At 69.7% G+C, this 12,636-nt stretch overlaps 1 protein-coding gene and 1 long non-coding RNA gene across 2 annotated transcripts; one reads left to right on the top strand and one right to left on the bottom strand.

Annotated features, from left to right (window-relative positions):
* Nucleotides 1–3,216: 3,216 nt before the first annotated feature.
* LOC149128930 (uncharacterized) lies at nt 3,217–6,925 on the top strand. The gene is made up of 2 exons (XM_089323127.1): nt 3,217–4,042; nt 6,457–6,925. The coding sequence occupies exons 1-2, from the start codon at nt 3,360–3,362 to the stop codon at nt 6,782–6,784; spliced, it is 1,011 nt and encodes a 336-aa protein (XP_089179253.1). The 5' UTR covers nt 3,217–3,359; the 3' UTR covers nt 6,785–6,925.
* A 4,675-nt stretch (nt 6,926–11,600) lies between these two features.
* On the bottom strand, nt 11,601–12,269 carry LOC138845864 (uncharacterized). Its single transcript, XR_011383121.1, has 2 exons — nt 12,021–12,269; nt 11,601–11,780 (listed from the first exon to the last, which is right to left on the bottom strand). It is a non-coding gene; the product is annotated as an uncharacterized LOC138845864 (long non-coding RNA).
* Between the last annotated feature and the right edge of the window lie 367 nt (nt 12,270–12,636).

Raw genomic sequence — 12,636 nt, 5'->3', positions numbered from 1 at the left:
GGCTGCTGGCCTCTCTCAGCGACAGGCCACAGCTATCCATCTCATCCTGGGCCTCTCATGGCCCGAGAGCATCAGCCTCTAAGCTTGGCCAGGTCAGGTTGAGGGACAGGTCAGCACCCGGGCCAGTGGGCAGTGCCTGCTGGGTGGCCTTGCTGAGGCCTAGGGTAGCAGAGCACCACCAGGGCCCGGGGGGAAGAGGCAGGTGCCAGGGGCCATGGGCTGGGGGTGCTGAGCCGGTGTGAGGGAGAAGCCGGGGGCAGACCCCAGAGAGCCCTGCCCCGCTGAGCTGGCCTGGCTGCTCCCCTGCCTTCTCCACGCTCACCTGGGCCAGGTCAAAGGGAGGCCGAGCTGCAGGTGGAATGAGCTCTGGGCGCTGGGCCCCTGCACACTGCCCCCAACCCCGTCCCTGCCCCCGCTGCTGAGGCGAGGGCACAGGCGCTCCCCGGAGCCACAGTCCCTGATGGCCTGCCCTGGCCACACATGGGTGTGGACCGGAGACTCCCACCAGCCTGGTGGGCCCGCCCCAAGCGCGCTCAGGCAGGTGGCCTTGCGCAGCCGGGAGTCCCTGCTGGACACGGCCGTGGCCTCACAGCTGCCCATAGAGCAGAGGCTCAGGCCTCCTCCCACTGATGTCCAGCTCCTCTCGGGACCACCCCCCCATCACCACGCTGGGAGAGGGAAGCCCCTCAGGAAGGGAGCGAGGTGGGGCCATCAAGGCCCTGCGGGTCGAGCCCCGGCTTGCAATGCCCACCTCCTGCATCACACTCGAGTTCAAGACCCGGCTGCTCCACTTCCGATCCAGCTCCCTGCTGATGGCTGACGTGTTTGGGCCCCTGCCGCCCCTGTGGGGGGCCCGGATGCAGCTCCCAGCTCCTGGCTTCAGCCTGGCCATGGGACCTATGTGGACGGCAGGTGTGGGGTGGCAGGACCCTACGCACACATTTCTGTAAGCTCGTCACGGGTCACCCGGTTCGCAGCCGGAAAAGTACAGAGATGCAGACAGAAAGACGTCGGGGGAGAGGTCTTCCGTCCGCTGGTTCCCTCCCCAGTGCCCACAACGGCCAGCGCTGGGCCAGGCTGAAGCCGGGAGCCAGGAGCCCCATCTGGGTCTCCCACGCAGGTGCAGGGGCCCAGGCAGCTGGCCCGTCCTCCACTGCCTCCTGGGTGAGCAGGAGCTGGACCAGGAGCTGCTCTGGCCCCGCCAGGCCCTGGGTGTGGGTGCGAGGTCCTGTGGCTGAGCCTCCACACCTCACCTGCACGGCCCTCTCCTTGGTGTTCTGTGAGAGCCATCACTGGACACGTGTCCACCACGGCTCTGCTGGCTTCTCCCCAGGGACCTGCGGTCACGACCACGGCCGGTGGGTGACAGCCCTCATGGCATGTTCTCCTGTGGTCTGCACAGATTCCCCGTTTTGTGGGGTTCGGTGCACAAACCAGTCTTGGTGAGAGTCCCAGCGCGGCTGCTCGGCTCACCTGGCTCTTCCCTCTGAGGCTCTCTGGCTTTGCTCTGAGCTGGTTCTTGGCTCATCGGGAGCCTGGCGAAGCTCAGGGCTGTGTGGACCCAGGCAGGGGGCTGCCCGGTGGGACCAGTGGGACCGGCAGGAGCCAGCATCACCCCAACACGTGTGTTGTCCACACAGACATCCCACACCCCAACACACATGTCATTCATGCAGACACCCAACACATGTGTTATCCACACAAATACTGCCACCCCAACATGCGTGTCATCCACACAGACATCCCACACCCCAACACACATGTTCATGCAGACACCCAACATGTGTGTCATCCACATGTCTTCAGGTGCTGCCAGGTGGTTACGGGGCCCATCCGGCTTCAGCCCTGCAGCTGGGGGGCAGCCCTGGAGGTGGACGCGGGCCAGCGGCCTCTGGACAGCCAAGGCCACGTCCCTGGGCACTGAAGCCCTCAGGGCTCCCACTGTCCCCTCTCCCTCCTTGTGCCTCCGGACCCCGACTTGGGGCAGTCCCTGGACGGCGGCCCCCAGAGCATCCCCTGCCATGGCAGCAGCACGGAGCTGGACTTGAGGGAGTCCCCGTGGGCATGGTGGGTCCTGTTTCCCGAAGGCGGTGACCAGAGCCCGGTGGGGGGGAAGGATGGGGGAGCCTCCAGGGGCTCCGCCTCTGCCGAGACCCTACCAAGGGTCCGGAAGGCGCCTGCTGGCCCAGGGTGGGACCGGGCTGAGGGTCAGGACGCTGGCCAGCCCGGCCCCACCTCACGAGTGTCCCATGCCTCTGCGGGAGCCCGGCCACGCCGGCCTGGGCAGAGAGGACCACGGCCGCAAGACCACGCCTCGGGAGGGCGGGAGCCACAGGTTGGGGTGTGAGCTCACCCCGCAGGGTCGGCGAAGGGGGTGAGGGCGCAAGTGCGCTCTGGGGCGGCTGCTCCCCTCGGAGACCTAGGTCGCCGCCTGCTCCGGGGTGGTGCTCAGGGCGCCGGCGCCTGCGTGCTCCTGCACAAACAGGAAGGCGGGGCACCAGGCACCAGTGTGCAGCCAGCCTCCTGTTCAAAAACTCACGTTACGTGTCTGAAAGGCAAGTGACAGGGAGGGAGGGAGACGGAGAGGGATGTCCATGGGCTGGGCCAGGTCGGGTCTCCCACGTGGGCGCAGGTGTCCGCTGCGTCGCCAGGTAGGGAGCGGAGCACCCGGGGTTGTGACGTGGGTACTGGTGTCTAGGTGACAGCTGACTCCATGAAGGACACTGGCCCTCAGCCCTGCTCAGGCTGCTGGCTACACCTGCCGCGAGGGCCCACAGCCCCCGAATTCCCTGAGGACCAGCGAGTGAACAGGCCAGAGAGGGCAGCACCAGCTGTACCAGGCGCTGGGCCCAGGACCCAGCTGCGCCAGCAGCTCCAAGTGGAGGCTGGTCGCACATGTCCCCCAGTGGGGCAGATGGTGCTGGCCAGATCCCAGGGGTCCTTGGCAGCGGAAGGGAGATCCCTGGACAGAAGATGACCCTAGGGTCCTGTTCCAGCAGGGCTATCCCCAGCGGGGCCTCCCCAGGGCAGGGGGTCCACTCGGGAGCACAGGAGCCCCACAGGGCCAACAAGGGGAAGGGGTGTCAGGGGGACCAAAAGGTGTCTCTGATAAAGATGAAGTTTTAGACTTGAGCCAGGCAGGGCAGGAGGCCGGCAGTGACCTCTCGGGCCTGCATGTGCACCAGGGGTGGCACTGGGGTCCCCAGAGGTCTTCGGGGCCTGAGGGCCAGGGCAGGGCCGTGCAGCCATGCTCAGCCTGCGCTCCAGAAAATTCTTCCCAGGACAGGGCAGCCTCAGGCCACGTTCCCACCGTCCACTCCCAGAGTCCCTGGGAGCTCAGCCTGTGAAGGCAGCTGCGAATGATGCTGACCGCCACACTGGCCACCCCCGTCTCTACCCCTGCCGCCCAGGGAGGCCCTGTCCTCGGGGCGGACGCAGGGGACACTGCAGGAGCTGGGCACCGTGACCGCCCACGGTCCTGCTCCGTGTGGCTGCAGCCCCTGCGCTGCCCCCCAGAAGGCCACAGCCCAGGGCCCGTTGGCCGTGACCCATCTGGACAGTACAGGGCTCCTGGCCGCTGGCCGGCCGAGAGCCACGCGCTCAGACTAACCCAGCAGGGCCTCTGCCCCGGCCTGGCTCGGGAGGCAGGGAGGCTGGCTGTTCCGCACACCTGCCCAGCTGGCCTGGCTCTCCCAGCTGAGTTCAGGGCGGCTGGACGCTGGCTCCGAGCCCGTGTCGTCCCCGGCCCAGGCCAGAGCCGGCCACCTCCCTGGAGAGCTCCTGCCGCCACGGAGTGTCCATTTTCTTTTCCTTTCTTCTGCTATTTTGGTGCCGATCCCAGAGGGAAAACCCACTGGACGGGCCGAGTTCCCAGAGCGAGGCTGGCGCGGTGGGGAGCGGGGAGGGCAGAGTGGGCTCCGGGGCCACTGCCCGCCGCGGGCGCCAAGCACACCCCTGGGCCGGGGTTCTGGGGGTGCAGACGGGGCCCCACCGGCAGGAAGGGGACAACCTCGCTGCCCAGTCCAGGAGCTGCACCTGTGAGGTGGGTGGGGCCGGGGGCCCAGTGGAGGGGGGATTCCTTCCCTGGGGGACGGGGAGGGGGAGGGGGCGCCACAGCCCCTGGGGGCGGCTGCCGAGCGGGTGCTGCCAGTGCCGCCACCGTGGGAAAATGTTTTATCAGAAATAAACTCGAAGGCCTGACGTGGGTCCCCCCACAGCGGGGGGCATCCCCACCCCGACAGAGCCCGCCTCAGGGGCCCCAAGAGAGAGCCGGGGGTGGGCCCAGCCCAGGCATGGTCTCCAGCAAGGGGGTAAGGGTGGGGGGAACCAGGGGCGCCCCCAGCATTGCCCAGCCCTGCCTTGGGCCGGGACCCTCAAGTGCCCTGCTCCCCCAACCCCGACTGAGGGACAGAAACAGACAGGAAGCAGCTGGGGGTCGCAGACCCCGCCCCTCCCAGAGTCTTTGTCTGCTGTGGCCAAGCCATTCCCACACTCGGGTCACAGGCACAAAGGGGCAGGGGACCCCCGGCCACTGGGGGAGGAGCCTCGGGCAGGGCAAGGGCCTGGGCAGCGGAGATGCAGGGTGGGGCCCGGGGTGCCCCCCAGGCGGTCAGAGCCCCTCCCACCAAGCGGGCCCTTGGGGGGCCTAAATCTGACCCGGCTGCTTTAGGGAGGAGAGACTCCCAGGCAGGAGGGACAGTCGTGCCCCCACGCCTCTCTGGTGTCTCGAGGTACAGGTGAAAGGCTGCTGACCCAGACAGGACCAGGGACGCTGCGCACTGAGCCAGGACTGCTTGACCAGGGCCTGGACACAGAGCTGGGGTGGTCAGCTCAGACGTGGGGGCAGCGGGCAGGCCCAGTGAGGCTGGCCGCGTCTCCCTGCTCTGCACCTGCGGGCCAGCTCCTGCCTGTCCTCAGCCCTGGCTCCCGGCAGGGAGGGCTGGAGCTCGGGTCACTCAGAGCCCTCACGGCCAGGGAAAGGACAGTGGCCTGAGTGCTGGCCAGGCGTCCACCCTGGAGCTGGGCAGGCCGGGGACGCCCCATCCCAGGCTGAGGGGAGCCCCAGGGCAGAGGGCCTCCCAGCTGCTGGCCATGGACCAGGGCCTCAGCCAGTTGTTCGCCCACTCGCAGGGACTCTGTGAAGCCACCCTGGGCAAATGACCGGGGCTCCCGGGTCTGGAAGAGGGGGCAGTGCGGCCGTGCGGCCGCACCTCAGGAAATGGGGCTGCCATGGCTGGGGGAGGGGAGGGGGTCCCGGCCACAGACCCCCTCCCCCATGGCGGCCCAGGGGCAGGGAGGGCTGCACAGACCTCCCTCCCTGCTGACCAGGGTCCGGGCCCTGCCCCAGGCCGGCCCCGCCCCGCCCCGGCCCGACACCCCCTCCCCGCCTTCCCGCCACTTCCTCCAGGAAGTCCTCAGGACCCCCAGCCCTGCCGCGAGGCCCCCAGGCTCGCCCATCTCCCCGAAGCGCCAGAGTGGGTGTCAGGGCGGCTCGGGGCCCGCCCCCTGTGGGGGGCCCGGCCGGCGCACAGGTCCGGGGGCGCCCGGGGCCAGCCGCGCTCAACACTCCGCCTCCGCTCCCGCGACCCCGGGCGGCGGGCGCGGGAGGGCGGCGGGCGGCGGCCGTTGGCTTTTGAATCTCCGCGGCGCCCTGAGTGGCCCTTTCAAAGGCGGCTGGCGGGGGCGGGGGCCGTTCCCAGGCGCGCCCCGCCCTCCAGCGCGCCCCTCCTCCCACTTTCCCACGCGCCCGCCCGGAGGTTCTCACGGCCGCCCCTCCCCCTCTGGGAACGGCTTGCGCGGCGCGGCGGGGGGGCTCTCGGGACGGGGAGGGGACGCTGGGGGGCCCCAGGAGGGGGCCCCTTAGGGACCCGGGGGGCTCTCGGGACGGGGAGGGGACGCTGGGGAGCTGGGGGGCTCTCGGGACGGGGAGGGGACGCTGGGGGGCCCCAGGAGGGGGATGCCCACGGGGCCGGTGGGGGGCTCTCGGGATGGGGAGGGGATGCCGAGGAGCTGAGGGGGCGCTCCAGACCGGGAGGGGGGCTGGGGGGACACTAGGCGGGGGGCGCCCGTTGCGGGGGGGGCTCTCGGAACGGGGAGGAGGCACTGAGGGGCCGAGGGAGGGGCGCTCAGGACGGGGAGGGGGCGCTGGGGGTCCCGAGGCTGGGGGGGCTCTGGGGGTCCCGAGCTGGGGTGGGGGCGCTCGGGACGGGGGGGGCGGCGGAGGAGCTGGACTGAGCTCTGGGGGCAGAGTGCTCCGGCGTGGTCGTGAGACCAGGTTCAGTTTGGAGCCCCGGAGCGGAGCTGCAGGGCCAGAGCCGGGGCTGCCAGAGGCCGAGGGTGGGGCCGGGGGCTCCGCCTTCCTCGGGGTTGGGGGCGGGGCAGCTTCAACAAGTGGAAAAATATAGCCCGGCTTTGTGAAGTTGCCTTCTGGGGGCCTTGTGCTTTCCTGTTCCGCAGACGCCGAGCCCGAGGACTGGCCCCTGCGCAGGCCCGGACCACCCCACCCCCTGCACGTGGATGCCAGTGGGAGGACCCCCACAGTGCAGCTGGAATCCAGGGTCACGTCCTCAGGGTGCTGGAACCCGCCCTGGGACCTGCGCGGGGACGTCCCCCCAAGGCCAGGAGGGGCAGGACCCCTGCTGTGGCGCCGGCAGGTGGCGGGCAGGGTGCCTGGTCAGTGGTCAAGCTGCAGCCCGCGCGTTCGGTCCACAGCCATGACGCAGTCATCCTGCTGTGCAAGCCACCACATGGCCATGTGACTTCCATCCACAGCAACACACGGTGATGACCATGTCCCACACGCCCGACATGCGTGGTCACATGATGCCCGTGTCTGTGCTGCATGCGGTCATGTGACATCTGTGTCCACACCAGGACACACACTGCCAGGGGTCCTTCTTGGGATTCCAGGGTGCAGGCTGCGGCCCCTCGCACAGCCCATCCCCCACGGCCCGTCCTGTCTGTGGTCACATTGTCCCGGCCGCACAAAGGGAATTGGGCAGTGATGGGGGGGAGGGGCTGGGACCCTGGGAACCGCCCTGTCCCTGCAGTGGGGTGGGGCTCCCCCACTTCAGCAGACAGAGGAGCCCGTGGTGGGACACCCCCTCCCTCACCTCTGGCCCCCTTGCCCCTCGGGCCCAGCCTGTGGCCACTCCAGGTGACCGTTTCTCCTAGAGGAGCCTCCAACCGCAGGTCACCGAGGGGCAGACAGCGCGGCCGAGAGGTGCTGCCCGCCAGCGCCAGCGTGGAGAGCGAGGTGTGAGAGGCCCCCAGGCCCTGGCCGGCAGCTGCCGGCACCTGCGGCTTCCTCCTGGGCCCCCACCCGCCCTGTCCAGCAGGTGTGAGACCCACACCATGGCCCTGCACCGTTTGCTGCGGCTGCCGAGGGCAGGTGGGAGTGCACCAGCCAGGCTGGGAGTCCCACCCCAACACCGCTGAGTGAGCGCCTGGACTTGGTGGAGACCCCGGGTCTCAGGGAACGGGGAGGGGGTGCATGGGGGAGGGGCAGATCCTGCCCCAGCCCTGGAGCCCAGCGGGAGGCCCAGGCCTCACTGCGGCAGGAGGCTCCTCGGCTTCTGCACCCTTACCTGTTGGCCTTGGGGTCAGTGCCAGGGTGGGCGCAGAGCAGGTGCCCTGAGCCTGGCCAGCTGGGTGACCCGAGCGCTTCCCCAGCTGGGAGGCTGGGCTGAGCTCTGGCTGTGCCAGACGCCCGTGGGGTGGGGGTGGGGTACACGGGAATCCCCTGTGGGCTCCAGCCCCGACCCCCTGCTGCCCCACAGTTCAGGACGCGGGTTCCTAACGGGGCCCCCACTCCGCGAGGTCCTGGCCTGGGAAAGTGTGGCCTCCAGGGTGTCTGTGGGGGCTGGGGGAGAACATGAAAGAGCCACACCAGAGCGCCCTCCAGCCTCTCACCACACCCGGCACCGGGCACTCCTGCCGGCATATGGACCTGGGCGGTGCGCGTGGCCGTGCCCGCAGGTGGGCGCCAGGCTGCACCACACGGGTGCTCCTGAGATAATGGGCAGGTGGACGCTGTGGCCTCGCCCCCTGCCCCCCTCAGGTCACTCCCTGGGCAGCGGCTGGAATCCCCAGGCTCGGAGCCGGGAGCAGGCCTGTGTGTCGAGTGGCCCCCAGCACCCTGGCCACCAACGCCTCGGGTGCAGCCCCCCGGGTGCCAGCTCTGGGCCGACCGGCTCTTTCCTCACTGCCCTGGCCCCTGGAGGGTGGACAGTGAAGCTGGATGCCATCTGACCGTGGATCCACAGCCCCCTGGTCCTCAGGACAGACCCACTCCCATGGCTTGTGCCAGCGGTCAGGACCGGTTTGGCAGTGCGGGCACCTGGAGGCCCCGCAGCCATGGGAACTGGGCTCATACGCTGACCCCTGGGACCAGAGGCCCAAGAGCCTTCCCTGTCCCTCCTGCCCCTCTCACGGGGTGTCCATCCAGGCTCTGGGGGCGGGGCAGCCCTGCCCTTGGGCCCAGGAAAGGGTGGGGGAGGTGGGGGTGGGTCCGCAGGACCTGCCCGCCAAGGAGCCAGCTGTGCTGTGCTGTCAAGGCCTTGGCTCTGCTCGGGGCCCCCACTGGTCTCTGCCCAGACCCAGAGCATCTGGAAGGCTCCATGCCGAGGGAGGGCAGAGTGAGGACCCTGGGGTGGGGTCTTTGGAAGGCCCCTCCCTTCCTGTCCCCCCACAGCCCCACCCAGGAGGGCTGGGCCGGAAGCCTCTCGCCCAGAGCAGGTGCCCAGGTGAGGGTGCTGCACCCAGGGTGGGCGGGAGGTGGACAGGGAGGCCCTCCGTGCCAGGCCTGTGAACGGGAGCCAGGCAGGGGTGGGTGCAGAACCGGCTTTTCCAGCTGGGGGGGGGGGGAGCAGGGCCTCCCGGGGCCCCACGGGGTGACAGCAGGGCCCAAGCAGGGAGCAAGCGGCGGCGGCCGTGGGAATTCCAGCCCCGGTGGTTCCCGAGGGTGGGGCCAGGGCCTTGGGACGGCACTGAGCACTTGTCTGCGTCGTGGTGACTCAGCGTGAGCAAGCGGGCCCCGCCCCGGCTGTCCAGTGGCCCAGGTCCTGGAGGACCCCATGCAGAGGGCCCTGTCCTGCACTCGTGGGCTGTGCTGTCTTCCATGCCTGCCGGCACGCGGCCCTGGTGGACGAAGCAGCACGTGGCAGGCGGCCTAGGACACGGGGCAGTGCTCGGCCCCTCCCCAGCTGGACCTGACAGTGAACTTGCACCATCCAGCAGGGCTCCCTGCCTCACGCCTGGGCCGGAGGCCAGCAGCATCAGGCCTGTGGAGGGAGGCAGGGGACCTGGTGGGAGAGACGGGGTGGGGCTGGGGCAGAGGAGCCCCCTGCCCACGGCTCCCAGCTCCAGGCCCTGGCCCCGCAGGGAAACCATGGGCAGTGCAGCCCCGTGGTGTTGAAAGCCCGTGGGAAAAGGCAGATGCCGCCGGTGATGGCCACGCCCGCAACTGTCCCGACCCTGCTGGGCGGGCAGGATCTCAGCTGGCTCCTCCCCACCACCCCCAGGTTTCTGGAAGTGCGTACCTGAGGGCACCGCATGTACCTTCCCGGGACCCCTGCCCCGCTTTGCCCTGAGAACTTCTCTGTCCAGGCGGTGACCGCTGAGGGTGGGGACAGCTGAGTGCAGGCTGGCCCCTGCCTCCCTGCCTACACCCCAGAGTCCTGGTCATCCTCAGCTGCAGAGTGGTCACCTGTGAACCCCCTGCAGGGTGTGGGGCTGCAGGTCTGAAGACGCCACCCACTCCCGACCCCTCCCGGGCTCCAGGGCCTCAGCAGCGCCCCCTCCCCGCCCAGTGGCAGGGACCAGGTGTCACCGGGCTACGGGGTGCTGAGCAGAACAGCTGTGGCTCGGAGCCGTGAGGCCGCCCCCACTGACCCTCGCAGGCTGGACACTGTGTCCCACACTCAAGCTGCGCTGGCCTGGGGGCAGGGGCCCTGGGGTGGGGAAGGAGCCCGTGAGCCCAGCACGGCGGGCTGGGATGGCAGACTCCTGCTTCTGTGTCTGGGAAGTCCCCAGGCCAGGCCCAGAGCTCTGAGCAGCAGGTGCCGGCTGAGACGGGAGTGCAGGGGGGACGTTCTGCCCGGGCTTCCTGCTGCCCCTCGGCCCCCAGGCCCGCACTGTGACCAGCACCTGGAGGCCCCCCAGGACGCATGGGGGCAGTGCCCACCGGGACGGCTGGGGTGGGGCCCTGGGCTGCGGCCTGTACTGGGCCCCTGCTGCGGGAACAGCGGCTGGTGACGCAGCTGGAGACGGTGCCAGCAGCCCACGGGAGGGTCCTGCCTGTTGCCGGGAGGGCATTCTCTCCGCAGGAACACGTATGTGCCCAGCCACAGGCACACATGTGCACACAGGCTTAGTCATGACAGCGCACGAAAGCACGCACATGCGGGCCCACAGGCACCCCGTTCAGGGCCAGCGGCAGATGGGCACCGGCTGGTGCCGTGTCCGCCCTACCTGGGGAAAGGCCTGTCTGGAAGGGGGCCTCGCCCCTGTGAGACCGCCTGCTGGGACCCTGTTCCCCTCCCAAGCGAGGGGGCAGCGCGGGGAGCACGGATGGCGTGTGAGGCCAAGCCGAGGCCAGGGAGTGGCCGCCGGGGCAGTGAGGCCTCCCAGCTGCACACACATGCGAGTCCAGCAAGGGGCAGCAACCCCCGCCCCTTGGCGCCCCAGCAGTCTCTGACCAGGCGGAGGGCTCCCCTCTGAGGTGTGGGCCAGTGAGTGGTCTCTGTCCAGCCCTGGGCAGCTCCCCACGGCGTGGCCTTGGCGCACTGGAAGGAGGAGGAGCCCAGGTGAGCCGCCCCTCACGGCCCGGCCAAGCCTGAGAGAAACGGGAGTGCCTCTCCCAGCTGCTGGCTTGGGGTCCTGGGCCCTGAGCCCTCGGTGGGCAGGGGCCGGAGGAGCCGCCCCCAGGGGTCTCCCACGCCCCAGCCGCCCGCCCTCCCACTGGCTGATTTCGAAACTGCTTCCAGTAGAGACTTTATCTGCCCATCGGCAACTGCGCCGCCCCCGCCCCCGCCCCCGCCCGTGGTTCTCAGGCCCCCAGGAGCCCTGATCGGCAGATCTCGCGCCCAGAGCGCCTTTCCCAGGGCCCAGCACCGCCCCAGGTGTGCGTCCCCGAGGGGGCACCGACCCGCTCAACCCCTGCCCTCCGACCTCCCTGTGGGGTGAGCTGTGAGGGCCCCCGTGTGGGCACTGTGGCCGCCAAGCCCGTGCTTGGGATGGTCCCGGATAAGGCGCTGTCGTCCCTGACTGGCAGGCCAGGAGGTGGCCCAGAGCCATGTGAGCCTGGGGCTGCTTCCCCTCCGGGCCCCTGGCACTCTGCCCTGGCGAACCGGGGGTCCTGGCGACTCTTGGGGGGGTGGGACAGCAGCCAGAGAGGGCTCAGACAGGACGTGGCGGGGGGCAGGAGGAGCTGTGCGTGGCTGTGCAGCCAGCCTGGCCGTGCGGTGGTAGCAGCGTGGGGGCTGGCGGTCAGGGCTGACCACCAATGGGCGAGTGGAGCCAGGCCCCAGCCCCACCATCAGCCCCTCCTAGGCAGCGGGCAGCCTCCATGGGCCGGTGGCCAGATTCACACTGTTTCCTTCTTTTTAAAGATTTATTTATTTGAAATGCACAGTTACAGAGAGAGAGGTCTTCCGTCCACTGGTTCACTCCCCAGATGGCCGCAACAGCTGGAGCTGGGCCGATCTGAAGCCAGGAGCCAGGAGCTTCTTCCAGGTCTCCCACGCGGGTGAGGGGGCTCTCCCAGGTGCATTAGCAGGAAGCTGGATTGGAAGCGGAGCAGCCAGGACAGAATCGGTGGCCATATGGGATGCCAGCACTACAGGCGGAGGCTTAACCCGCTACACCCAGCCCCAACCTCGATGTCTGTTTCTTTAAGGCTCAATTCACCAACTTTCCAAAGGCCCCTCCCCGAGCCAGGAGCTGCCAGGAACAGGGCTCCCTGCAGCTGGGACGGTGAGCCCCTGAGCCGGGTGTGACCCCACCAGCTCCCTCTCCCTCACCTGCTGTCGGAGCTCTGTGGCCCCCACGGAGGAGTCACCAGGGCCAGGGCCTGGGCCGTGGCGCCGCCAGGGCGCCCCTGTGGGCACCGACACCTGCTCCCTCAACTGCCCGCCAGCGGCTGCCACTGCCCTGGTCCAGGGCAGCTGGTGCCAGGCAGAGCAGGGGCGAGGGCTTCTGCAAGCGGCCAGCCTGGGCCCAGACGCGCTGTGCAGCCCCCTCCTCCCCGTCAGGCCCCAGGAATGTGCCCCGCCCCTCACTCACATCCCTTTTCCTGTGCTTCCTGCCTGGAGCGGAAACCAGCTCAGATCTGACCGAGGCACCCAGCGCAGGGCCTGGGGCCAGGGAGGAGCGGGCACCTCCCAGGGAGGGGAGCACTCGCGCCCCAGGTGCCCGGGCCTCAGGCAGGACTCCCCGGGCTCCCCCTGCCCACTCCCTCTCCACCAAGCCCAGCAACGGCCTCCCTGCTGGCCCCTAACCACACCGGGGCTGGCCACTGCCCCCAGCCCCTTCAGTCCCCAGCAACTCGGCCTGGGTGCCGTCTCACAGAGGTGGAGGGATGGCTCAGAGACGGAGAGCCGAGTGGCGCTCATGTCACCGCCGGCTCCGACCTGTTGG

The sequence above is a fragment of the Oryctolagus cuniculus genome, chromosome 1 (assembly GCF_051225735.1).
Source record: "Oryctolagus cuniculus isolate XC-2025 breed Fujian yellow rabbit chromosome 1, ASM5122573v1, whole genome shotgun sequence".
NCBI classification, from domain to species: domain Eukaryota; kingdom Metazoa; phylum Chordata; class Mammalia; order Lagomorpha; family Leporidae; genus Oryctolagus; species Oryctolagus cuniculus.
Note: the sequence above shows the minus strand (reverse complement) of the source record. Positions and strands in the feature narration are given on the sequence as shown.

Bases quoted from the DNA above. Each gene is read 5' to 3' on its own strand.
- LOC149128930 (XM_089323127.1), top strand. From the start codon at position 3,360: ATGATGCTGACCGCCACACTGGCCACCCCCGTCTCTACCCCTGCCGCC. The intron at 4,043-6,456 runs GTGGGTGGGGCC...CCTGTTCCGCAG, and splicing joins CCAGGAGCTGCACCTGTGAG to ACGCCGAGCCCGAGGACTGG.